We start from the raw sequence: 25542 nt of genomic DNA on the forward strand, positions 1-25542 counted from the left end.
GCCCAAGCGAGCCTCCGAAGCCAATATTGAGCATCCTATACTTCCCCAAAGTCGGGCTGATGGGAATAATCCGCCTGATAATTCGTCCATTGCGCCGGCCTGTCACGGCGACGGGGAGCACGGCGACCCCTTTGCATTGAAGCGTGCCTGTGATGCACATTTGCAGCATCCTATACTTCCCCCTAAGAGTTGGATCCATAGTACGCGTTCATCCCGTAGTTAGCCCGCTTCACAGGCCTGGGCGGCTCGTCGTCATCTGACAGCGTCAAATCAATAACTTCCGGGGCTGAACGTTTATTGTTATTGTTCGATGACCTTGCCAATGAAGGCGTGCCCCCTGTGCTTCCATTCATCGGTGTGCCGATCAGTGTAGTTGACGCGCCGGTAGTAGAACGACCGGGCGTCGAGAAGTCGTGGTTTGCTGCCGAGAGGACTTCCGAAACATACAGGTCATCGTCATCGACAAAGCTTGCCTCGGCAGAGTCGGTTACCGTCACTTTTTCCGCACCTGGTTCTATCCACTTGCCGGTAGGTTCAATCGTGACCTGCTCTACAGATTTGGGAGTCGCTTCGAGAATGCCCTGGGCGTACCTAGAATGCGTGTCAGCCAGTACAGCGGAGACAGTATTGAACACAAGGCCATTGTAACTTACTCATCAATCGCCAATTGGTCGAACGGAACAGATTTGCTGCAGATGGGACATAACCACTGTGGCCCTTGCTCCTGGAGTTGGAGGTATGAAGTGGCATCAAAACACTGAATATGACCGCAGTTCAGGCCTCGGCATGGCTTACTTAACCTCATGTACGACAGTGGGCACTTCAGACTGAGGACTTGTGATGTAGCAACCACGTCAGGGTCGTTAGCCTTATTTGCGATCTCGGTAACCACCGATTCGGCACGGATCTTCTTGGTGATTCTTGACACCAGTTCCTCGATAGTCGGGGTTTTGCACAGGTATACTACTAGGTAGAAAGACTATCAACCCAACTGGTTAGCACGTACGGCTCTCTGCGGGTTCCCATACCCAGTTTCCTCTTACACCTACCTCTCTGGTGAGGGCATACGTAAAATCAATGTTGTTTTGATATGTGTTTGGTCGTAGACGCAGCGAGTCCGTGATGTCAACCGGTCTAGTAGACCCAGGTTTGTTCTTCAGGCCTCGCAGGTTTGCCTTGACCTCGCCGCCATTCACCTTGAGCTCTGACTGGTAGGGAAAGGCGATATCTTGGACGCCATTCTTCCCGGCAGCGCAGTACATCATGATCCTCAGTGAAGGGTCGTTTCCGACATTACTGAGCTGGGGATGATCCGACACCCTGAGCTTGATGGAGACGGTTTGCCTATGCTGCTGCATTGCTGTTGTCGAGACTCAGCGGTTGTGTCCAGTGGCGGAACGATACTGGCTTACCTGACATACGTTCGCAATCCTTGACCTCCCCAATTCGATATTGTATTTCGTAGAAAACGCTCGGCTTGAACTGGAAATCGTGACGTTGTTGGTTATACCAGTCAAGTGGTCTGCTGACGCCCTTGGGCGCGCTGTAGGAGCCGTTAGCTACGCCGTAGGAAGCCATGGCGTAGCTGCTGGAACTGTTTCCGTGATTTTGAACGGGTGGGAAGATTGCGGTTTGGGGTATCTGCGGCGGCTGAGGTTTGGGTTGCTGCAGCAGACCCGTGCTAGCCACAAAGCTATGAAACCAGGGTACGGTTGTCTCGAAACTGTTGTAAAATGTGTTGAAAGTGATGCCGTCGCCGCGCGCTACGCATTGCTGGATAGCTGGTTGGGGGGTGAAGCCCCTGTGTGTTAGCCTGCATTCCCATAATTTATTCGCATATATGACGGAAGGGTGGAGGTAAGGAGGTGGTGGCCGACTGAAGGCTTACTCACCATCGACAAGGCGTTTCACCAAATCAGGCTTGTTTCCCGTCTTGGGCAAACCATTGACGGCGCAAAGGGACTGCAGCTGCGTCTTGTTGACCCCGGCGTTCTTTGCGATCGCCTTGAGGGCCTCAACCTTGTCTTTGGGAGGAGGGCCGGCACGATCCATTTCTCTGTGCCCCTCAACGACCGGTACGGTATTGACGATTCCAACTGAACCTCTGCTTGCCGACACTGGGCTTGTTAACTAACTGAAGATGCAATCCTATAAGAGCGTGGTGTGGTGCCCGGTCGTATCGTAGGGTTGCCTGGTCGCGACCGGCCGCGGATGCCCCGCAGTTGGCCGTCAAGGTATTGAAAGGTGGAAGTGTGGGCGTGCACTACGGACGGCGCGATGTGAGGAAGGAGTGATGGAAGGCTGAGCCGAAAGTGAGCCGATGGTATGGGCGTGTACCCCGACGCGCTCAAGGGACTTAGGGGTAGTGGCGGACACCAAGGACGACGAAGCGTCGAGGCTGGTTATCGCGGTGCAGAGCTGCGGCTGCTGAAGGTGCCGGCGTCACCGTGATGTACGGCGCGCGATGTTGGATTTATATTTTAGGTAGACTCGCAGCTGAACGAGATTAAGCCGCCCGCACGTTATCCGTCCGTCACACAGAGCCGGCTGTCGCTGTCTGCGGCCTTGCGCACTGGCACTTATGGCAGATGCGTGAATGGATGACTTCAGTTGAAGTTGGACGGTACCGCGATGCCCCGTAGTGATTTGCTACCCTGAGCGGTAAACCCAATTCAAAAAACAGTGAAGCCCGTGTATGCGCCAAATGATCGTCACTCCGTTTGTAAAAGAATCCTGTCGCTGTCGCTTTCGCAGCCCTCAAGCCGGTTGCTCCAAAGTCCAAAGACGTCGTCGATATGAACAGGCGGGAGGAGGCGGCAGAAAGTGTTCCAAGCAGGAACCTGTGGGTCGCTAGCAGTTATTTATCTAGCGGGTAAGGTGGGTCTGTTAGTGGCAAGCAGCGGCAGGTACCGTCGAGCTCATTGGAAGAGCGTGGTCGTGAAGTACCCAGTACTTGGCTAGATGTGGTAGATCAACGATTGCAAAGGTTCTGACTACTTCAGGACTACCCTCGATTTTAGCGGAGAGCCCAGGTTGCCTGTACTGCTCCAGTGGAATTTTTCAACTCCGCCAACAACGACATATCGATACCTTTTGTCATCACTCTTTCCGTACCGCATAGTTAAACCTTTGGTGAACATTAACACTCATCCATCTGCTTCATTTCATAATCACCACACCACCTAACCCTTTCCCCAAACCGCAAAAATGGCCAAGAGCAAGAGAGCGTCCGTTATCAAGAACAACAACCAGAAACTGAAGAAGAATGTTTTTGGACCGGTTGAGGCCGCTCGCTTGGAGAGAATCTCTGCCAAGCTCCTCGAGCTTGCTGCTCAGCCCAAGCCCATCAAGGAGGTTGAGATGGAGACCGTGAACGAGGATGAGGTCAAGGAGGCCACCAAGGATGACTGTAAGTGTAGCTGGAAAACTAAGGTGCAAACGAGGGGCCATGTGCTGACCAAATCGCAGCTGCTATGGAGGTTGATTCCGCCAAGCCTGTAAAGGTTGGCAGCAAGAAGATTGAGAAGAAGAGGCGGGTCAAGAAGTCCAAGATTGTCTTCCCCAAGTATGGCGAGAAGTTCAGCAAGAAGAGGAAATGAGCGACAAGCGGCCACGATTTGAGCAGCTGAGTTTCGACAGACGACCAAAAGTATCACCGGTGTGGCCAGGGCTATAGAGCGGCTGTACTACCAAAGGACGACTATAACAACTCTCATGCTCCAGACATGTCCTAGCGGTTGTTCATTCTCACGACGGCGACAAGACAGTGCCGGGCGTTTAGGGCTAGGATGGAAGGAGACGGTACGGATGACGACCTTTTGTGGCAGGCCTCGTTTTTCTGGTCTGTCTGGGGCTTCACTGGTGCTTTGTACAGACGGGATTGATCGAGTTGTCAATCTTCCGCGTTGCCGACGCCGACGCCGACGCCGTTGCGAAAAAGCATGAACTTCAGAAGTCATATGGGATGCGAAAGCAGCAAAACGGACTAGTGGGGTGGGATTATCTACACTTGGCGCATTTGGTTTTGGTTTTAATGGATTTATTTTTCTAGGCTGGCATGCTATTCTAGGGGTCTCTCACTTGCTGCGTTAACGCTGTGCTCTAAGTGGGTCCAGTGCCAATCCTACGACGGGAAAGGCCTGGGCTTCTGTGGGAACGGACTTGAAATGGAAGGAACTGAGGTGGAAGCCACCTAACTTGGGCTGAACCTGACTGGCCCCTTTCTTCCACTGTTATCTGCCTTAACAACCTCACCTGTACCTCACAACATCAACACTAATCTATTCTGAATGCATATCTCATTTCCTCCCAGAGTATCTTATTCCCTTCGCGACACAGAAATGGCCCACGAGTGCAGCTTCTTGTTTTACTGATAAACGTCACGTCCTCCTCCGATAAGACACGTTTATAAATTTGGCGAGCTCGAGATGAGTTTCCGGCGGCGCAATGGAAGTTTGAGCTCCACGTTGCTTCTCATAGCAGCCAATGTGCTGATCCCAGTTGCCATTGTCATATTCGCAACGGGCTTCTTCCCATATAAGCCTCTCCTACCGGGTCTGGCTGAGTATGAGCCATTGGATGGTTATGGCGAGCCCCCGGAAGCTCCGTTTGACAAGCTGGTCTTCATGGTCGTCGACGCCCTGCGAAGGTAAAATCATGTCACTATCGCCAATACCACTCACTCTTCGACCAGTAGCCATGTTAATCCGGTCTTTACATGTAGTGATTTTGTATACACTACCAACAATGGCTTCAAGTTCACTCAATCGTAAGCTTTTCAATATAATGCGCCCTTCTCCGGCTTCAGTAGATCTTTCGTGTTGACATCTCATATAGCTTGATTCGCCATGGCGCTGCAATTCCCTTCACAGCTCATGCCACGTCTCCCACTGTCACCATGCCTCGACTGAAGGCCATCACTACTGGTTCTGTGCCTTCTTTCCTCGATGTCGTTCTCAACATTGACGAAGGCGATGAGTCTTCAAGCCTCGCGTCGCAAGACACCTGGTTGGCTCAGATGAAGGCAAAGGGCACAGGAAAACTTGTAATGTACGGGGATGATACTTGGTTGAAGCTCTTTCCGGGTACATTTGATCGTGCTGATGGTACCACGAGCTTCTTTGTCGCGGTAAATTCTTTCGCTTGTATGGCAGGTGTCGGCATTGTGCTAACGTGAGTAGGACTTCACCGAGGTTGATCATAATGTCACTCGAAACATTCCTGGAGAGCTCCGACACGACGATTGGAATACCATGATTCTTCACTATCTTGGACTTGATCACATTGGACATAAGGGAGGACCGAGAAGGTAAAGTCGCTTCTTCTTCCCGAATAGGCATATTGCTCACTGGCCATATAGCCCTCATATGGTGCCGAAGCAGCGGGAAATGGATGGTATCGTCAGCCAGATATACAAGGCCATAGAAACCCAAGACCACCTCAAGTCAACACTTTTTGTTCTCTGTGGAGATCATGGAATGAATGATGCCGGCAATCACGGCGCCTCGTCGCCTGGCGAAACTTCACCGGCCCTTCTGTTCATCTCCCCCAAGCTCAAGAGCCTTCAGAAAAACCAAGACTCTCCGTTACCAGATGCCGAAGACTTTCAATTCTACTCGACCGTTGAACAGTCTGATCTGGCACCCACTTTGGCTGCGCTTCTAGGATTTCCTATTCCCAAGAACAACCTGGGTGTCCTGATCCCCGACTTTTTGTCAATCTGGCCGAAGAGTAAGTTGTGAAGTTATCAAACCTTCTGGTCATTCCATATTCTAATAGGACCACAGAAGCCGACCAGGCCTATCTGCTGCATCAAAATGCGCGCCAGATACAAACCGTCATCTCGGCTGCATCGGGTACCAAAACTTTCGACGGTGCTTTACCCGCAGAATCCTGTGCCAGCCCGACGTCCGACTATGAACAACTGGCCTGTGAATGGCAAGGTCCCTCAAACACTCTCATGTCCGCGAGAGTTGGTGACGATATGGACTCCCAATGGGCATTGCCTGTTGTCACGGTAATGCCCAACTTACCTACACAACACTCTGATCTGCATCTGATCCAGCTAACCATCTTCCAGTGGCTTCGCAAGGCTCAAGAGCTCATGAGCGGCATGGCGAGCAACTACGACATGTCCCGACTCATCCTAGGCCAAGTCACCGCCCTCCTCGCCGTAATCTTCAGCCTAAGCGCCACAATCAAAACCGTCTCCCCGACCCGTTCTCTCACCCCCTTACTGGTGATTTCCATAGCCTACAGCGTTATGATGTTTGCCAGCAGCTATGTCGAAGAAGAGCAGCACTTTTGGTATCTAGCAACGAGCACCTGGTTTGGCTACCTCACTCTCCGCGGATTCAAGCGGTACGTCTTCCCCTTTTCTCTTTTTCTCCTTCATTTCACACCCAACCTTAACTAACAACCCTCGCCGCCCTCCAGCACCAACACCACCTTTCCCGCCCACCTCCTCCTCACCGCCTTCCCCGTCCTCGCCTCCCTCCGCCTCCTTCGCGCCTGGAACCAAACCGGCCAAAAACACGCCGGCACGCCGGACATCGTCAAACTCTTTATCGAACCCCACCCCCACTTTCTGTGGTTGCTCGTCGGCCTCACCTACTTCTGGACCCACCGGCAGCTCGTGTACTCCTTCCACGGCCGTATCCCGGTACCCATCAACTACCCTGTCATGACGGGGCTAGTTTTGGCCGCGTTCACTTTCAAGGCAGCCTTCACGCTCGAGGACGCTCCCGAGTTGGTGGTGGAATTCGTGAAGAGTAGTTTGCTTGATTTCACGAGGGGCGCGAGCTTGATTGCCCGCGCCCGCGCGGTGTTTGTCGGTCTAGGACTGGTGGCGATGGCGGCAATGGGGTTTATACTTTGGGAGATGGGGACCGGGGGCCGTAAACGGTCACCCAGAAAGGTGCCGGCCGAGGCGATCACCACCCTTCAACACCTCTACACCATCCTCGCCCTCACACAAAGCCGGACGGCCAATATCCCCCTCTTTCTCATCTTCAACCTGCTTTACTGGTTCCTGTCCAGCGAGATCGATGCCCCGGACGGTCAAAGGCTGTCGACCGTTGAACTAGGAATTTCTTCACTCCTACTGCAGTATGCCTCCTTTTTCGCTATGGGCGGGAGCAACGCGATTTCTTCCGTGGACCTATCTAACGCCTACAACGGGGTGAGCAATTTCAACGTTATCCTGGTCGGCGTCTTGACGTACGTGGGGAACTGGGCGGGACCGGTGTGGTGGGCTTTTGGGACGGTGGTGCTTTTGGGGAAGATATGGCGGAGAGATCAGAGACAGAAAAGGTTGGGTAGTGGTAACAATGGGAAAAGAGGGAGCGAGGAAAAGGAGGAAAGGGCGGAAGCGAAACAGATGCTTGAAGGGGGGCAAATCAGTCCGTTCAAGATCTATGTTGCCGTGACGACGCTGTTTACCGCGGTCAGTGTCGCGGCGGTTATGGCGGCTTGTACGATTCTTAGGACGCACTTGTTCGTGTGGACGGTATTTTCCCCAAAGTACTTGTACTGCGTGGCTTGGAGCTTGGGGCAGCATTTGGTGGTTAATGTTGGGCTGAGTGGGTTGTTGTTTTGGCTTGGGTCATTGTAGGTAAAGTATGAGGTGGTACAATCTTGTCCAAGAGGACGAGCCCAAGGAAGGGCCAGTGGTTTGATAGGATGTGTGGATCATGGTGTGTTGGTTGCTTGTAGTAGATATAGAGGTTAGATTAGAACGAGTAGATAAATTCTCGAAATCGTTCCTCAGCATCACCTGGATGAGGAGATGCTAAAGTTGAAATGCATGGAAGCAAACAAAGAAAGCCTTTTGACATTTCATTCAACGGTATCCTGCAATGTTCAAGGACAAAATAAACCAAGGCAACACGTCTTAGCTCAAGAAGCTCACTCAGGCCTCGACAGCAAGCAAACGACATGAACCAAAGCCAGAAACACGGAGCCTCCATATGGTACGTATTGTCCCACCCAAACCCAATCAAGTCAGTTCATATGTAGTTCAACAATCCAGAATGTGCGTCTTTAATCCGTACGCAACCCTATTCGGAGTCGTCATCTTCATCCGACAATAACTCATCAACAAGCTCATCATCATCTTTCCCTTCGTTCTCTCCATCATCGCCATCACCGTCCTCCTCCTTCTCTTCTTCTTCTTCTCCATCCTCTTCCCCTCCCACCTCATCGTCCTGTTCCTCGTCCTCTCCCTTTTTTTCTTCTTGTTCTTCTTCGTCCTCCTCCTCAATTTTCGTCCTCTCCATCACCGTATCTCCATCACTATCATCCAGTATCTCCTCCGCAATATCCTCCGTACCTGCTCTACTGCTCCGCCCAGCACTCAACCGGGCCTTGGCTTTCATCGCACTAGCCCTCCTACTCCCTCTCCTTCCTGTCGGTTGATGTTGTTCTTCCTGTTCCTCCTCTTGTTGCTGCTGCGGTTGTACGCTAACCACACTCTGCGAGCTCTGCCTCCTGCTCCTCAGAGAAACGCCTCTCAACAACCTTCTCTGTTCCGTGCTCGGCTCCTGGGCTTCTGTCGCAGTTTGTTTTGGTGTTGTTTCCCGATCACCAGCATTATCATCATCGCCGACTTGCGTACCACCCATTTCCACATCCTCGCCCTCGTCCTCGTTCTCGTCCTCCTCCTTGATGGAGACGGCAACGCTGACCTCTCTTTCCTTTCTCTTCCTGCTGTTAACAGGCGCGGCAGTAGCACCAGACGCAGATGGTGCGACGGAACCGGCTCTGGACACAGCCCCGCCGCCGCCACTGGCTTCGCTAGTCGGAGGCGCCACGCTACCCGCCCGGCTAGGAGCGACGCTGCCTGCCCTGCTGGCGCTTCTTCTATGGGTGGTGGCGCCGGAGGCAATGGAGGCATGGCGGCCCGCGGCGTTGTTGGCGGCATCTTGCTCGGCAGCGGCATCGAGGGCGTTGACGATCTTGCCAAGGGAGACGTGGACCTTGTAGAGGGCGTTGCGGGAGGTGGCGTCGGAGAGGAGGTTATTCTCGACAGCGTTGGTGACGAGGGCGTAGACGTCGCGGATCTTGATGGGCGAGGAGGGGTTGGAGGAAGAGGAGCCGGATGGGATGTAGAGCTTTGCGAGAAGGGCGGCCATGATGCGCTTTTCTTCTTCTGTGTTTGGGTGTCAGTATCACGATTTGGTGGGAGAGGCAACAATGAATACGTACTGGCTCCATTTCCTTGTAGCCTTTCGAGAATATCCTTGGCAAAGTCGAGGTGGACATCTGCCGAAACGGTCTTCTTCTCGGGGTCAAGGCCGGCGCTGAACCCTTCATCGGGATTGTAGCACTTTCTGGGATCCGTCCAGTCGACCAAGCAGGCAGCGATGGTCGACATGCTGACCATCTGATCATCTACATCGGCCTCTTCGTCATCCAGGCCTTCGCGCACATTGTACAAGGTATGCAGGGCATCCAGCGCAACCCGGCGCATCAGATCCTGGTTCTCTGGCCGCGAGTAGCAGAACACAGGTAAAAAGTAATTGAGTGCCTGTCTAACGCTCTGGTTTTCTGCACTGGCGGGCTCGAAGTACGCGATAACAAGGGTCTTGAGCAGCTCCGCAGATACGTCGACGTCACTAACAACACGGCCGAGCAGGAGTTTGGAGACGGCCACAGTAGCGGCCGCCTGGACCTCGGGAGATCTTCCGCCAGCGCGCAGGGCCTTGACGTAAACCTTGAGGAGATTGGTGTTATTCGAGAGCAGCTGCGCGCCGTGCACATTGAGAATATCGGTAAGAATATGCAGGGCGGTGATCTGGAGAGCAGTGTGGCCCTTTGCGAAGAAATGCATAAACAGGGTGAGGTTCTCCTCGGCAAGCGAGCGGTCGAGGAGCGAGCAAAGGCCGAGACAGACGAGACCACGCTCGCGAACAGGGGCCTCGTGGCTGCGCACGGCGGGAACGACAAGGTTGTTGAGCATGGAAACTAGATGATCGTTTCTCTGGAGATTGCCGGCGACATTGGTGAGCATGCACTGCACAATGTGGAGACACTTCATGTTGATCATGATCTCCTTGATGGCTTTCTGAGCCGCCTCCTCCTCCGACAGTTCAGGGCCCTTATTCTTCTTTTTCTTAGATTGAGAATCTTCGTCGTCGCTGACCTCGGATCTAGCTGAGTGAAAGGACTCGTTGTCGTCAATGTCGCCTTCGTCAGGAACATCGTCAACGATGGTGTCGTGCACGTCAGCAACGGCTTCAAGTACAATACTGCAGAATTCCTTCTCGCCGGCAGCATCGGGGGCGCAAAGGTCTCGTAGCACCTGGACGGTGAGTTTGGTGACTTCATCGGGGAGTTCCGGGATAGAGAGGGTTTGTCGTAAAAGGGCGAACATCTTGCGACGGCCAACTTCATCCGAATAGTCCAGGGTAAGGGCGATGTGGAGAAGCTGCTCGACAATGAACTCTTGCTCGACTGTGTCTTCTTCCTCCTCTTCATCTTCCACTTCCTGCTCATTGATCCTCTTGATGGCATCAATGAGCACCTTGACGTATCGCTCCAAGTAAAATGCGAGTTTGGTGACTTCGGGTAGCTTCTCGTCGACGAGGGACTCGTATTTCCCATTGCCCTCGTTCCTACAGAAGTCGTTGAATGTCCGGGCGACAAACACGGATTCCGAGCTGAGTGTCTCCCAGAAGTTATCATCAAAATTGACTGCGTTTCTGTAGTCAGCACGGCCCTCCCAGAAGCCCTTCATGGCTTCGAGAGCGACACCGTTCTCTCCTCCAGAGTTGACAACATCAATGCGCTCCAGGAGCTCCAGCAGAGCCTCCATGCTTGGGGGTGATACCTCGGAAGGCTGGCCTCCTTCAACGGGGGGCGCAGTCCCGGCGCAATCCTCGATCCATCTTTCACGAAATAGGCGGCAGGCGGCCTTGCGCACATTTTCGTCTCTGTCGCGTAAGCCCCAGCGAAGAAGCTTCTCTCTCATAGAGAGTGACAAATGACGGAAGTCGCCCAGCGCAGGCAGAAGACGGGAGTAGACAGCGCGCCGCGTAAGCGCATCTTGGTCGCGTGCTCGTTCCAGCAGGTATGGCAGGGTCGTCGGCAAAATCGGCAGGTTAACCAGGAGAGATCTTCTCACATCGGCACTAGGGTCGTTCTGCAAGACTTCGAGGAGCTTTTCGAGAAGACCAGTCGATCCATCATCGTCGCTATCGTCGGAATTCGGTTCGCCCTCGATCTGGTTGCCAGCCAAGCGTCCAAGACCCAGCACAGCCTGTGCGCGAACCATGGCCTCCTTGTCGCGAATCCTCCTAAGTAGACTTGACCGTAGCTTCTGGAAGAGGTCGTCATCAATCGCGTCGAGGGAGTTGATGATATGAGATATGAGTTGCGTTGATCGATAGCGCACAAACTTGTCCTTGGCGATCATCAAGGGAAGAACGGTTTCCATCAAGTGTCCGGTAAGCCGGGTGCTGGGTGTCTCGGGCATGGTGCTGGCGTCCGGGTCGGCCTCGCCGAGAATTTCGTTATCCTTCTCGACGGCATGCCGCAGGAACAGACCGATGAAGCGCACCGTCTTCTCGCCGACTCCCTCGCTCTTCTTGATGGGCATGACGCGCAGGACACAGCGCACAAACTCCTTGTTGAAGTCATCTTCCTCGAACTCGTCGGCCTCGGCGGGCTTCTTCGTACTCGTCGGCTCGTAGCAGCATGCTTCTTGTATCTTGCGCAGGGTCACGGCCAGCTTGCGATGGGATGCCGTGGTCTTTTGGGCGTCGCGGAAGACGGTCGCGACTTGTGTGCGTAGCGCATTGTCGGGAGTATCTAAGGGTGCTTCTGGTACGACCGAGGTCTGGCGCGCCCCGCGTGTCGCTCTCGTCGATCTGCCCGGCGCCATGGTCGGCAATGGCTGTTGGTATTAGCGGGGCCTGCGCAGCGGCAGTCCTCTATTTGTATGCGATATGGAAAAGGTACAAGTAATCCAAGCCCAAGATATAAGAAAACAAGCAAAAAGAAAGACAGATGTGGGGTTTCGTAGGATGGCTTTTGCAACTGAACGGGAGGGGATGAAAGTGACACTATTCGCGAATGGAGGTTGTTTTGTTTACTTTGCAAACACTGGGCTGCTGTGAATTTCCCTAGCGGCGGCCCCGTCGTCAGCGGGAGGGACTGTCTGACCTGCAGAGGGGTCGCGCTGCTCGCTGCGCTGTCTGTCGCAGATGGAACGTACCCTGCTGGTGCCCTGAAGCTGCCCTGCCTTGAATGGCCCGTCTGTGCGCCCCGCCTTTCCTTGAGTGTGGAAGCGCGCGAAGAGAGGAAAAGACGGGCTCAGAATCCTGCCAAGCTTGAGGAAACGATAAGCTCCCTTGTACGTCCTTATCGGGACTCCACCTCGAATATTTTTCTTTGGGCGAAGGGTCCAGAACTGTTGTCGCTGGGCGAAGCTGTCCATGGACTCGGCGATTCCCATCCACCATTTTCGCCTTGAGAGGGTCTGTTTCCTTCACTTTTGAATTTATTTGGCTGCTTTTTCATTTTTTCCCTATTTTCAACAACAACACCACCTAACAAACACATAACATCACAACCCGATTGCTTGCAATAATGGGCAAGGACGGGAACAAAAAGCGCCAACGCGAGGTGGACGAGGAGATCCCAGTTGATCCCGATGCCATCAAGGATTCCGATGTTGCTGCACAGAACCCCCCAAGCAAGAAAGCTAGAGTTGAATCCAACCGCTCTCTCTTCATCCGACAGCTACCTCCAAGTGCCACCGCCGAGTCTCTGACCGAGTTCTTCTCCCAACATTTCCCTGTGAAGCATGCCACCGTTGTCCTCGATCCCAAAACCAAGACCTCGCGCGGCTATGGTTTCGTCACCTTTACCGATCCCGAGGATACCCTCGAGGCCAAGGCCAAGCTCAACAACTACCTGCTTGAAGGGAAGCGCCTGAAGCTCGACATTGCCGAAGCCAGACACCGTGATGCTAAGAAGACCGGACCCGTTGTGTCCAAGGTCGCCGAGGAGAAGCAGAAACGTGCCGAAGCCGTCGCCGAGGCCCAGAAGCCCAACAAACTCATCATCCGCAACCTGCCATGGAGCATCAAGAAGCCTGAGCAGTTGGCCGAGCTGTTCAAGCCATATGGCAAGGTCAGGTTCGCCGACTTGCCCAACGACAAGGGCAAGCTCTCTGGTTTCGGTTTCGTCACCCTCCGTGGTCGCAAGAATGCTGAAAAGGCTATTGAGGCCGTCAATGGCCTGGAGGTCGATGGCCGCCCATTGGCCGTCGACTGGGCCGTGGATAAGCAGACATGGGCCCAGCAGAACGGCGGACAGTCGGACGACAAGAAGGAGAAGAAGGACAAGAAGGTCAAGGAACCCAAGGACAAGAAGACAGAGGAGGAGGAGACTGCTGGCATGACACAGGAGGAAAAGGATCTTTACAACTTCTTCAAGAGCCAAGGCGAGAACCTCGAGAGTGAAGATGAGGAGGACGAAGACAAGGACAAGGAGGACGAGGATGAAGACGATGAAGACAAGGACGAAGATGATATCGAGGAGGACGAGGAGGAGGAGGATGAGGAGGAGGAACAGAAGCCCAAGCGGCTAACCGACAACTCTCTAACACTCTTCATTCGCAACCTACCATACACCACCACCGATGAGCAGCTGAAGGCGCACTTTACCCAGTTCGGCGGCATCAGATACGCCCGAGTTGTCAAGGACAAGGCCACCGACAGGCCAGCCGGTACCGGTTTCGTGTGCTTTTTCAACGAGGAGGAGATGAAGGCCTGCCTCAAGGGCGCCCCCCGCCATCAACCTACCACCACACTCGTCAAGCACTCCATCCTTCAAGACGAGACCGTCGATCCGGAGGGCAAGTACACGCTCGACGGGCGCATCCTTCAAGTCGCCCACGCCGTCTCCAAGGACGAAGCCGAGCGTCTCGCTGAGGCCTCGGCCGGTAAGAAGGACAAGGACAAGAGACGCCTGTACCTCCTGAACGAGGGCCAAATCACACCCTCGTCTACGCTCTTCAAGGTCCTTACCCCGGCCGAAATCAAGATGCGCGAAGCGTCGGCCAACCAGCGCAAGAAGCTGATCCAGTCCAACCCGTCGCTGCACCTGTCGCTCACCCGTCTCGCGCTGCGCAACCTGCCGCGCAACATTGGATCGAAGGAGCTCAAGGCGCTCGCGCGCCAGGCCGTCGTCGGTTTCGCCAAGGACGTCAAGGAAGGCAAGCGCGCGCCCATTTCCAAGGAAGAAAACTCGCGCGGTGGTGAGCAAGACAAGGAGAACGAGCGTCTCCGGAAGCTCAAGGGCAAGGGTGTCGTCAAGCAGGCCAAGATCGTGTTCGAGACGACCACGGGCACCAAGGTGGACGAAAAGGTCGGTGGCGGCAAGTCGCGCGGCTACGGCTTTATCGAGTACTCGTCGCACCGCTGGGCGCTCATGGGCCTGCGCTACCTGAACGGGTTTGCCGTCAAGAACGAGCTGGGCAAGACGCAAAGGCTGATTGTCGAGTTCGCGATCGAGAACGCGAACGTGGTGCAGCGGAGGAGACAGGATGAGGAGAAGCAAAGGACGATGACGCCCGCGGAAAGGAAGACAGAGGTGGAGGAGAAGAAGAGATCCAAGGAGGCCAAGGAGGCATACAAGGCTGGAAGGAAGGCGGATAGGAAGAAGGCCGCTAAGCCTGAGAAGCCTGCTGGGTGGAACAAGGGCAAGGATAAGAAGGGCCCGGCTGAGGTGACCAAGGCCGCAGGCGCCGCTCCGGCGAAGGAGGTGAAGGCTGAAGATATCAAGGTGGATAAGAAGGGCAAGAAGAGTGAGATGGTCAAGGAGGCCCTCATGACCAAGATCCTGGCGAGGAAGAGGCAACAGAGGAAAAAGAAGGCTAACATCAGGGGCAAGAAATAAGCTTGGGCTCTTGGAGTTTACCTAATGTAGGGAGAGAGAGTGTTTTTCTGCTGCTGGCCCGGAATGTTAAATCTTTTATGTTATTACCAGGGCCTTTCCTGTTTGCTATCTAAGTATACCTTTATCACGATCAAAAGCAATGCCTTAGCGTTTTCCAACACCTCTCAGTCTATTTCCGCCGTGGACACTAGTGAAATCTCTCGGTTGCAGTTCTTGACCAAGACAACGCTCAATAATATTGTGCGCCCTCTACATGCTATTATTATATAACAGAACGCCTGTTTACCTGCTTTGTTTTTCTCGCTATGCTCGCTTTCATATAATGCTTTCTAGATAACCGAAACAACAAATTTTCCACCCTTTCCCACCGACATCTATACAGCAGCACTCCTCGTCGTCTCCAACCGACTTCCTTGCCCTTCCTCATCCCCCTCAACCTCTTCATCTTCAGTTACTCTAGTCTCTCCTCCATTTCTAATAACCCTGAAGTTCGGATCCGTCCGTCTCCTCTTCATTCCCATTCTGCTCCTACTACTAGCATTGGGCACCCGCATTGTCGGGTTCGACCCGTTGTTACCACTCGAAGTGGCAGCGGTCGCGCTCGTGCTCACGTGCGAGGAACCACCACCACCACCACCGCCACCCATCCTCCATCCACCACCCAACAACTCGGCCAACGTCCCACTCAAACTCCTCGCTCGTCCTCTTATCCCTTGGTCTCCATGACCTTGACCTTGACCTTGCCCTGGACCTCGCTGTCCCTCACCCTTGCTACCGTTACCGCCTAGTCCGGTAAGATCCAGCAACGGACCAAAAGTACTCGTACTCCCCACCGCTGCTGACCTTCTTCCCCGTCCCCTACAGTTTTCCAGGTCAAAGTACCCGTCGTCATTGTCTAGTTCGTCCTGCGGCACGAACAAACTATTCCTCAGCCCGGGCCTGCTTCGTCGACCTGCTATCCTCCTCTGCGTAGGCGAGTCATTTTCGGCCGTCATGCCGAGATGGGGGAGCAATCTGTCCGCTACCACGGCACCAAGAGTGGAAGAGAAGGGGGAAGGGGAGATCATGAGAGGGTTACCGCCAGCGTTATGGTGGTGATGATGGCCGTAGTGGTGGACGTGGGCGTTGAAGGCGCGGTGCGATTGTGATAGGGTGGAGGAAGAAACGGGTGCGCGGGGTGTGGCCGGTCGCGAGGCGGAAGGGGGCGTACGGGTTGCGGCTGAGGAGCCGGCAGCGGGAGAGGAGCCACAGGTGATGGTGATGTTGGGTTGGGGTGTGGTTGAGAGGAGATCGGTGCCGAATTCGTCAGAGGAGACGGGGATGGAGAGGATGGTGTCTGAGGAGATGGTGTGTGGGCCGATGCCCGGGTGATGGTAATGTGCGTCGATTTCTGGGATGTATTCTTCACTTCTGTTTCTTTCTTGGGAAGATGCCGCCCTCCAGGGGTTGCCGAGTAACGGCGCGTCTTCGTTGTCGTCGTCGTCTGATTCTTCAATGAGAGTCTTCTGAGATTTGGTCCTGGTGTGAGTGCGCGAAGGAAGGCCTGTATCCTCCGCCTCCTCTACTGCTGATAGGGGTCTGACTGAGGCTTCTTTAAAACTGATACGCGACGATCGTCGGGATCTCGTAGAATCGCTACGTCTGCGAGAGGACTGGCGGGGTGTATGTGGTGATGAGGTCGCGGCGACGATTGCCGCTGCTGCTCCTAGCGTTGGGCCTTGTTCTGCAAGGCCAATGGTTTCGTCAATGCCCTCGGCGTCGGAGAGAATCTCTTCTTCCTCCTCTTCCTCATCATGGTGCGGCCTGCCGCTGGTAATGAGGAACACGCCGAAGAAAGTCAACATGCAGCCGCCGATAAATCTGAGCACTTGCTTGCTGGTTGTCCTCTCAAAGTCCCGATAGAGGACGGCACTGCCGATGATTACAGATAGTGTAAACAGTACAAACTGGACGGGAATGACCTGGGTAGAATCGAAACGCCGGAGCGCCTTGTTTACATAATGGACTTGCATGACTGCGGTGAAGAGCAAGACAAATATCAGAACGTATGTAATCGGTGTGGTGAAAGCGCCGAGAAGAGTAGAGGAGAGCATCGATGAGACACCTTTTGTAGAGAGGGCAGTATATCCGCCTGTAAACCCTGAGTATTAGCACCAGGCAGCTGCTGGTCAAGGAGTGATCTACGTACCAAAGAGACCGACCAGACCCAGATCGATGAGGATGGTCCGGTTTCCGTACCTGGGGCTCGCCCACATAAGGAGAACAATCAAGGAACAGCTAAGGCCCATATAGATCTCGAATTCCATGGTCGTGATCGCATCCCATACTTCGTGAGGCCCCATCTTGGTCTCCTGCGACTCGGCACTCAAGACCACGATCACGGCACCGGCCACGGCAATGAGTACACCAAAGAAGTCTCGCCGCCGGAAGACCTCTTTGAAGAAGATGGGCGCAATGATGCAGTTGGACACCAAAGCAACGACGCCGAGAGGACTGACGACGGAAGCCGGAGCAAAGCCATATGCCAGGAAGTTGCCCGTCTCGCCCACAGTGATCAAGCCCTGGCCTAGCCACCAGTACGGATCCTTCAGATATGTAGTTGTGACCTTGATCTCCCCACTCGTGGGAGTCGAAGACTCGGACCAACCCGAGTCTGTAGAATCAGAGGACCGTGTGAGAGGCTCGGTTTCGTGGGCATCAATGGCCAGGTCGCTGGTGGGGCGGCGAGTGGTGTCCTTCCTCGAGAGAGCCCCATCAGACACGGGAGCTGTGGTTCCGTATATACCTCCACTTCCAGAAATTGTCCCGTTCGCCTTGGCCCTAGCCTCCCTGAGCGCCTGCTTTGCGCGCCGTCGTATCTCGGCCCGGTGGTGATTCAACCGAATGTGGGCATATCGTTGGACATTGAGCGCCAGAGCTATTAGGATGTTGCCGCAGATGGCGGTGATAATGCCGATCAGCGAGGACCAGTTTTGGCCTTCGTCATTGCCGTGATCGCCTCCGTCGGCTGGCGGGATATCGACGTCAGGTAAGTATTCCATGGGCCACAGACCGGCTGCGGAGGCAGGAGCGGGCAAGCGCATGGTTGCCGTCGGGGTTGTTGTCTATACGCGGTTCGGTACCGGTTGGATTGGAGCTTGGTTCGGGATCGGGATCGGGATCGGGATCGAGGTTGCCGATGGAGCGGCGTCCTGGTGAGCAACGCACACGGCTCGCGGCGTTCAAGGCTCACAGTCGGAGGTCATGGAATGTTGGTTCGCAGGTGGGAAGCGCATGTGAAGCAATCGGTTGGCGAGATGAGACGGCGGATCATGCCCTGCTCCTACTTGTATAGTATAGTAAGCCGAGTAAGGTTTCGGTTTCAGTAGTGGTTGTTGACTGTTGACTGTTGACTTGGGGTCTGTTGTCTGTCCGTATGGTGTCTTATCTTTTTCGCTGAGGCGTTATGTTCGTCGGTCGGCCGCTTGATATGAGTAAGGAGAAAATAGGAAGGAGAACAAGAAGTACAGTTGAGAACAGGAACCTCGGAAATGTCAATGTCTATTACGAGACTAGTGTCGCGGTAGTCGCAGTAGCTGATCGGACTTTAGAGTGGATGCACCGTGGAGGGTAAAATTGCAGCGACAGAGAAGGAGACTGAGCGTCCAGGTCGCATTTCGAGGCTCAACAGAGGGACGACGGGAATGGTGATTGTCGAATGCGCAGCCCGAGTTGTGCGCGAGAGTCCGAACCTTACACTTATGGTTGTCATACGACATGGTTATTTTAGACAGGAACCCTTGAGGAACCCGCGACACTAACGAATTGTGCGCTACAGATTCGATGGCGTCGCTAAAATGGATGCCGTTACTGCCGGGGTCGCTGTTGCTGCCAGGAATAGCGCCTGAACCCTGGCTGCCCGGCGAAGTGGTTGTAAAAATAAACCGAACATGGACAGTCCAGCACGGCTCGCTTTGGCTTGGTAGGAAAGGCCGCTCGCTACAAAACCGTGATAGGAATCACAATGATTCGAAAGCGCATCGGCCAGAATTACTCAAGGATTCATCATCTATTCAAGAATCGCTGCGAATGAACATGTCGACATGTATAATAAAGACGCTTGAAGGAGTCATAAGGTTACCTCTAGGTACCTCTATACCGAAGGTGCAATGCATTCACTGTATTAGGTGTGTTCCTTCTTACGACCCAACGACTGACCATTCGCCTGGGAAGGCTCGCCTCACCTATATCCAGGGGGGGCGGGCAGGCTGAGGCAGCTTACATATAGCGTCTGGACGCTTTCACTTTCTGTAGGCTCCACTTCCATATCGCTATCGGTCGGGTAATTCCAGCGATTCCAATTTCCAGGCTGTGGTGGGGCAGCTGCTGTTAACGTTCTAGGTTGTTGTTTTTGTTGTCTTGAAAATTAACTCCCGTCTTCAGCTCTTCAACCTTGCTTCACTGTCTTTTCCGTGCAGTGACACTATGAACACTCCCGTCTTAACAATTTGTCATGTGAAAGAACAATTGTTTAGGGCTACTCGAAATGGATTGTTGTCGGCGTCAAGACTCTATCCCCCCTGAGCTGAGCCTCTGGCCTTCCTGTAGAGGTATCTTGGACTTTTGGACCCTGCCTGCCTGCCCGCTTATCAACACCACCTTTGAACGCTAACACTTATACACAACACTGCACCTGCATGCATGTCTGAGACTGAAATCAACCTTACCGAAGCGGAAGTCTGTGCAGGGCGACTGGGGCTGTTATATAACAGTGACAGCGATAAAATATGCCACAGGAATGACAGCAGCGACAGTTGGATCAGCAGCGACAGTTGGTTCCACCAAAAAAAAAAAAAAAATTCTAGCTTCCTTCTCCCCTACCTTCTAGGGTAGAGGTAGTCCTTCTTAGAAGGTCCTTTCTTAGAAGGTCCTTTCTTAGAAGGTCCTTTCTTATTATAGTGGTTTCTTCTACTGATAGAGGTACTACTAAAAGTAGACTTGGAAAATTTCTAAGTTCGAAAAGAAGATATTACAGTTGGAAATCGAATAATTACAGTCACGATGAAAGCCAAAAGAAAAGTTGCACGGGAACCACTTGGCCATTTGGCCAAAGATTTGAAAGAGAAAGGAGTTCTTTCTTTTAATATAGTTAGGTAAAGAACCTTTAGGAAGGAGTAGAGCGGAGGTTTTTATTGTAGTGCTTTGGAGGAGGGATGGAGGTGGTGCTTTGGAGGACCAGAGGGAATACGCTAGTGCTTTGGGGGAATGGTGCTCTGGGGGGAATGGTGCCCTGTAGAAGGCTTAAGATAATCAGGGTTAGGGTTATTGGTGAGAAGTCAACTGTCGCTGCTGATTCAACTGTCGCTACTTCCCCTGTCAGTGCTGGGAGCGACAGCCGCCTCACACATTTTCCCACTACGGTAGCCAAGTTCAAACTACAAAAGAACATCCCATGATACTCGAATCTCTCGGGAATATATGCACAGTAAATCTATGCCGTTGTGGGAATACCTAGAGGTACTCGTTCACTCTCTGTAGGTGCTCAGACATACCTAGACACGTAGCCGTAGAGGTACTCGTCTGATATTAAAGTACGTACCTCGGCTGTCCCGTGCAACAGAAGCATCTAGAGAGTGCCACTGAGGTCATTCCAAGGTACAGTGGCATCACAGAAGCACAAGCTCCAATTCCCCACCCCAACACGGAAAACAACAACCTCAACTACACGTCAACCTACAAGCTACATCACCTGTTCTTCACTTTCCCCTCTTCAACTCAGACAAGTTCGTTTCCCATCAAAGAACTTTCGATCCACCACCGGCAAATCACAATGCGCGATGACAACGACCCGTTAAACGACTTCCTGAAGCCCTTCAGGAAGTTCAAGGAGCACGTCGACGACAATATCGGCGCCGGCTTTCACACTATTCTCGACACGCTTCTATACCTTACGCCGTATCAGCTGTCCAGACGAGATGCTCCGTCCTCACCAGCCCTGGGCACCGACATCACTCGGGGCAAGAACTTACCCGATATCCGTGCCTATGAGAAAAATAAGGACTCTGAAGAGCTGGAGCGTTATTTTGACGAGCTGCAAAGAAATGGCACCAACTACTTTGAAGCAGCCCGCGCCTGGAGGCTGTTTCTGCTACGCTCCAATTACTCCCCGGTTCGCCTTTCTCTCGAGCTCGGCTGGAAACCCGTTCCGAAGGGCCTGACTCCGGAAATGGATCCCAATCAGTTTGGATGGGAGGACGCCTTTGAGGATCTTCTTGCCGAAAGCTCGGCCAAGCCTATGAGGAGTCTCGACTCCCACTGCTTCACCAAACAATACCCTCTCTATCCAAAGTACCTTGAACAGAGCAAAACCGTGACCCCGGATATGCTCCGAGCACTTGATATGGACCAGAGAATACGCTTCCGCAAACTTGACGAAGCCTGGTTCCCCCTCTACTCTCGCCTGTTCGTCGATGCCTCCGACCGCCGCTACTGCTCGCCTCGCAGTATGGACGAGTGGATTGAATGGAGAAAGGCGGAGGCGGAAAAGGCCGACTTCCACTATAACATCCTTTCTCAGCTCGTGTCAAACCTCGGAATCGATGCTTCTCGCTGGGCCGACAAGAACAGAAATCGGGACGAAGCCGTTCTGGAAATGCAAGGACGCATCATCAATGATGTCAGCAACACGCTTGGCGACGTCGTTGACATGTCCAACGGCTTTTTTGACAACCTGACATGGTTCATCAACAAGTTCGACCGTGCGTTAACCGAGGAAACAGAACGGGAATCGAAGAAGAGATTGCAAAGTCCCAGCTCAAACGACAAGAAGCATCCTGACACAGAGCAGGATTTGACCGATGTCATCTTGTCAGCTTTCAACGAGTCCAACCGTTCACTGAGCACGCTGTTCAAGTCCTTTGCGAACGAGCTCAAGGACACCAAGCGCTTCTTCGATGACTGGATCGATTCTAGAGATGTTGACAGTCTTACAAAGTCTTCCGATACCGCTGTCACTACTAGAGACAACAGCACCGTCACCACCACCACCACCGAGAAGGACGGGGTGACCGAAGTTGTCAAGAAGGAAGAGTACACCGACGCATCCGGTGCGGTACATGTCAAGCAGGAAATCATCAGGAAGGATGCTGAGGGCAACGTTATCAGCAGATCGAGCAGCCACTCGGTCCAAAGTAAGCGCTCTTGGTCTTTTGGCAACTTCGGTGCTGATGAAGACGCCAAGTCCTCCCTCGCCGAGAAGGGCCGTGACCAGGACGGAAACACTAAGGATGATGACGGCAAGGATGGGAAAAAGGATGGGTGGTTCTGGAAGTAAACCTTTCAGTGATGACATGAGGTCGCCTCGCCCATGTCTCACCAGTCGAGATGACAAGAATGAGTGATGCTGTCACGTCACGTTCTTGTGTGTATATTACCTGCCTATACCCCTTTCCTTCCTTTTCTTTACACGAAGCCGATGACACTTTCTAGTATATGACGGATGTATGGCCGACGCGTCTATGTCAAACACAAAATTTTCCATCCACTATCCGGCTCATTTGTCCTTGTTGTTCTGGTGTTGCATGTTACCGAGGAATTTCACTGAATATTCCGTCTAACGAGTGTTCAGAATCCATTGGAAACACAGAACCAACGCTGGCATATAGTCATCTAGGCAGCCATGTACACGTAAAAGATGATAAAGGCAGTGAAGAGAAGCTTGAATTAGATGACAGCAACGCACAGAGCAGACATGGAAAAAAAAAAGAGAGAAAAAGATGCTCAAAACCTAGTAGATCAGCTTTAGCCTGATAATCTCTTAATCTATCGTGCCCGTCTTCCGTCTCCCATCTCAAACTCAAAGGCGACTAGCGACTATGATATACATATAAAACTTCCTCAACCTCAACTTCGCGTTCACCCCTAATTTTTCCCCTACCTTCCAAGACTCTGACGAATTGCATCCACTCTCCCTAGTACCATCCATGTACCGGGAAATCAACGGCCGCCAGCAATACTAGTTGGCTCGATGACGACCGGCGAATTCTTTGATGTTGAATAGGTACTTTCCTTTTCGTTTAGTATCAGTCCACCTTCCGTCCCATCTTCAGACTTTTCATCTCCCTCGTTGAGTGGTTAACCAAAACCTCATACACGCAGCACTGATAAGGGGTATATTTGTCATTTCGATCGCGTCAGTCTGCAACGCCTTCGGGCGTTGATCGCTGCAGTGGTGGTGGTATTGCTCTCCATCTCTCCGCCCTCCACCCCGTTCCTTGAGCCCCGCCTCCAAGGCGCTCGAACCAGGATCGTGCCATTTCTTCTGTATCCTTTTTTGCTGGTTTTCTTGTATTTTTGGTTACTTGAAAGTTGGGATTACATTTTCTGCCTGTTTGCTGTGCTGCCCTTTGAGGTGCCCATCGCTGTTGTAGGTCGAAGCGTGGGCCGTTTCCGGACTCTACAGAAGCCAAAGAATGCAATGATGAAAATGGCTTGTTCATAGGACTACCGGTTGGCCCACAAAGTCTATAAGAAGGAAGCTTTCCCTCGAGGAAAAGACCTTCCTTCTTCTCATCAATCACTCTTCTATATCTTTACCAATATAAGAGCTACACACACAAACTGCATACCTTTCCACTCGTCTTTGACTCCTCTACACTCCCATGCCTCAAGAAATCTCAATTTCTTACACTGCAACCGTTTTTTTTCCACAAAGAAAAGAAAGACCACTTCTATCTTTCCATCCATCCTTCCGATTTTTCTATCTACGATTGTGGAGATGAAATGAGGAGAGCAACGACTCGATTGACCGTCTCGGAGGCCAGGCAAGTTCTAAAGAAGAGAACAATTGACGGGATATTGAGAGCCAAGGAGTTACAGCTGCATTTCTTGAGTTGTGAGCTTATCTGAACTCAAACCCATCTCTAGCTACCTAGTTAAAATCAACTACTTCGCTAGCTGGTATACCAACAAAAGAAATCGAAAATGTGCGCTTGTTACAACTTTACCACTTCTGCCATGACCTCACCACAAACCATTCATATTCCAGCCACGTGAAACATCACTTAGGAGCAGTCAAAGGTGCGCCTTCACCCGCTGGCCCAACTTCCTCCATAGCCTCCTCATCCTCCTCGTCGTCTTCCTCCTCCTTTCCAGTCTCTTTTCCCTTCACAACAGGCCTCCCATCCCCAATAGCCCCCAAATCCTTCCTTCCTTCCTCTCCCATGCAAGTTTCGAAAACATACCCAGACCCAGCCCCTTTGCTAAGAAACGTCCCCAACTTCAGATCCGCCTCCGTAGTAACCAGATGTCCCCTCTTCTCCACCACTTCCTCGCGCATGCGATCAATGAAATGTTTGAAATGTGACCGTTTCTCATCAAAGTGTCTATCCGAATGTAAAACTTCCCGAGATCCAGGCCCCCTTTCACACTCAGTGCCAAATGATATACCCCACTGCTGGAACACACTGAGCGCCAGAAGCTCGTGGTAGCCGAGGGAACACCCACTGAGAAGGTAGTAGTCGTGGTAGGGACAGAGATCTTGGTCATGCAGAATTCTGACTTCCGGGCTTTTTGGGCAGGGAATGTTGATAGTTGGAAGAAATTGGTGGATATTGACGTGATCTGTGGTCAGATTGCAGTAGAGGCAGGTAAGCGGTTGAGAGAACTCGGGCCAGGGGTGGCTTGGGATGCTATATATTGTATGTTTCTTTGTGCTTAGCTTGTCGTGTATGTAGTAAATTCTATGTTGACAGGAGAGAGCTGTAGAATGTTGTCGGATTGGGGCGTGTGCTGGACATCGCAACGTACCAGGCAGAGAGAGTGCCCGAGCCTTTGGGAGCATGAAGGATATGCCTGTACCGTATAAACTTTTTCAGCTTCTTGGCGTCTTGTTCGCGTTCTGGCCACAAGTAACAAAAATCGATTAGTGAACTCTTGTTGCATACATAGAATCGTAGGCCAATGACACAGCGCGCACATGACCAATGACCTGTCAGAAGCCATGATGAAAGAAGGAGGAGAAACAACTTACTCAGTCTATAATCCATCGGCGAGATTTTCGTGGCAAGCCTGTCGGCTTCCTTGGACTTGGGTTCTCGCAGCTTGAGAGCGGAAAGAGTTCTGAACTTTCCTGCTCTCATAGCATGAAGAAGACCTTCTTCCGCGGGATTCAACGATAGTTCCTCCTAAAAGTCATGTTCGTTGCGCATCCAAGTCTTGTGACTATAAATCCGTAGTGTAATAGGTTCCACCCTGAAGACGGTCAATGTCTCTGGCTCCTTGAAGACAACTTGCGTGCCGTCAAAGCAGACGTCCCAGGTCAGCTTGAGGGCCAAGTCAACGAGCCAATCAACATATTGTTTCCATTCAGCTACCATCTGGTTGTTTTTGTTATCGTTCTTCTTTCCCGGATTCGTTGCCTGGGGAGAGACCTGTTTCTTGAGCTTGAAATATTCTTGAGGGTCGGCCTGCTCCTGAGAACAGGCCTTTTTGGGAACGAAAGGTGTCTTAATTGGATTCATGTTAAGAGCGATGATCTTGATATGCTGCTTTGCGAGATAATATCGTATAATGGAATCGAAATGTAAACGACAGAGCCGGTAGACCGTTCAGAAAAAGCGAATGATGTTTGGAGGGTTGCCGATATAGTCGACTTGAGTT

At 52.6% G+C, this 25542-nt stretch overlaps 9 protein-coding genes across 9 annotated transcripts; 5 read left to right on the forward strand and 4 right to left on the reverse strand.

Annotated features, from left to right (window-relative positions):
* Nucleotides 1-300: 300 nt before the first annotated feature.
* On the reverse strand, nt 301-2052 carry NEUTE1DRAFT_100519 (uncharacterized protein; the record flags this gene model as incomplete). Its single annotated transcript, XM_009852415.1, has 5 exons — nt 301-433; nt 654-934; nt 1050-1360; nt 1422-1693; nt 1889-2052. 5 exons carry the CDS (start codon nt 2050-2052, stop codon nt 301-303), a joined length of 1161 nt encoding a protein of 386 aa, XP_009850717.1.
* Nucleotides 2053-3207: 1155 nt separating this feature from the next.
* On the forward strand, nt 3208-3754 carry NEUTE1DRAFT_122007 (uncharacterized protein; the record flags this gene model as incomplete). The annotated part of the gene is made up of 2 exons (XM_009852416.1): nt 3208-3409; nt 3469-3754. 2 exons carry the CDS (start codon nt 3208-3210, stop codon nt 3597-3599), a joined length of 333 nt encoding a protein of 110 aa, XP_009850718.1.
* Nucleotides 3755-4897: 1143 nt separating this feature from the next.
* On the forward strand, nt 4898-7664 carry NEUTE1DRAFT_122008 (uncharacterized protein; the record flags this gene model as incomplete). The annotated part of the gene is made up of 4 exons (XM_009852417.1): nt 4898-5172; nt 5360-5730; nt 5787-6360; nt 6436-7664. 4 exons carry the CDS (start codon nt 4898-4900, stop codon nt 7610-7612), a joined length of 2397 nt encoding a protein of 798 aa, XP_009850719.1.
* Nucleotides 7652-11881, reverse strand: NEUTE1DRAFT_146182 (uncharacterized protein; the record flags this gene model as incomplete). Its single annotated transcript, XM_009852418.1, has 2 exons — nt 7652-9148; nt 9205-11881. The coding sequence occupies 2 exons, from the start codon at nt 11879-11881 to the stop codon at nt 8058-8060; spliced, it is 3768 nt and encodes a 1255-aa protein (XP_009850720.1).
* A 707-nt stretch (nt 11882-12588) lies between these two features.
* On the forward strand, nt 12589-15063 carry NEUTE1DRAFT_122010 (uncharacterized protein; the record flags this gene model as incomplete). The annotated part of the gene is made up of 1 exon (XM_009852419.1): nt 12589-15063. One exon carries the CDS (start codon nt 12589-12591, stop codon nt 14902-14904), a length of 2316 nt encoding a protein of 771 aa, XP_009850721.1.
* Nucleotides 15064-15116: 53 nt separating this feature from the next.
* NEUTE1DRAFT_146184 (uncharacterized protein) lies at nt 15117-17987 on the reverse strand (the record flags this gene model as incomplete). The annotated part of the gene is made up of 2 exons (XM_009852420.1): nt 15117-17035; nt 17093-17987. 2 exons carry the CDS (start codon nt 17985-17987, stop codon nt 15279-15281), a joined length of 2652 nt encoding a protein of 883 aa, XP_009850722.1.
* A 362-nt stretch (nt 17988-18349) lies between these two features.
* Nucleotides 18350-18791, forward strand: NEUTE1DRAFT_100525 (uncharacterized protein; the record flags this gene model as incomplete). Its single annotated transcript, XM_009852421.1, has 2 exons — nt 18350-18513; nt 18722-18791. The coding sequence occupies 2 exons, from the start codon at nt 18350-18352 to the stop codon at nt 18789-18791; spliced, it is 234 nt and encodes a 77-aa protein (XP_009850723.1).
* Nucleotides 18792-20657: 1866 nt separating this feature from the next.
* Nucleotides 20658-22227, forward strand: NEUTE1DRAFT_122012 (uncharacterized protein; the record flags this gene model as incomplete). The annotated part of the gene is made up of 1 exon (XM_009852422.1): nt 20658-22227. One exon carries the CDS (start codon nt 20714-20716, stop codon nt 22214-22216), a length of 1503 nt encoding a protein of 500 aa, XP_009850724.1.
* A 1714-nt stretch (nt 22228-23941) lies between these two features.
* NEUTE1DRAFT_41199 (uncharacterized protein) lies at nt 23942-25403 on the reverse strand (the record flags this gene model as incomplete). Its single annotated transcript, XM_009851933.1, has 4 exons — nt 23942-24572; nt 24691-24781; nt 24914-25067; nt 25257-25403. 4 exons carry the CDS (start codon nt 25401-25403, stop codon nt 23942-23944), a joined length of 1023 nt encoding a protein of 340 aa, XP_009850235.1.
* Nucleotides 25404-25542: the final 139 nt, after the last annotated feature.

The sequence above is a fragment of the Neurospora tetrasperma genome (assembly GCF_000213175.1).
Source record: "Neurospora tetrasperma FGSC 2508 unplaced genomic scaffold NEUTE1scaffold_3, whole genome shotgun sequence".
Classification (NCBI taxonomy): Eukaryota; Fungi; Ascomycota; class Sordariomycetes; order Sordariales; family Sordariaceae; genus Neurospora; species Neurospora tetrasperma.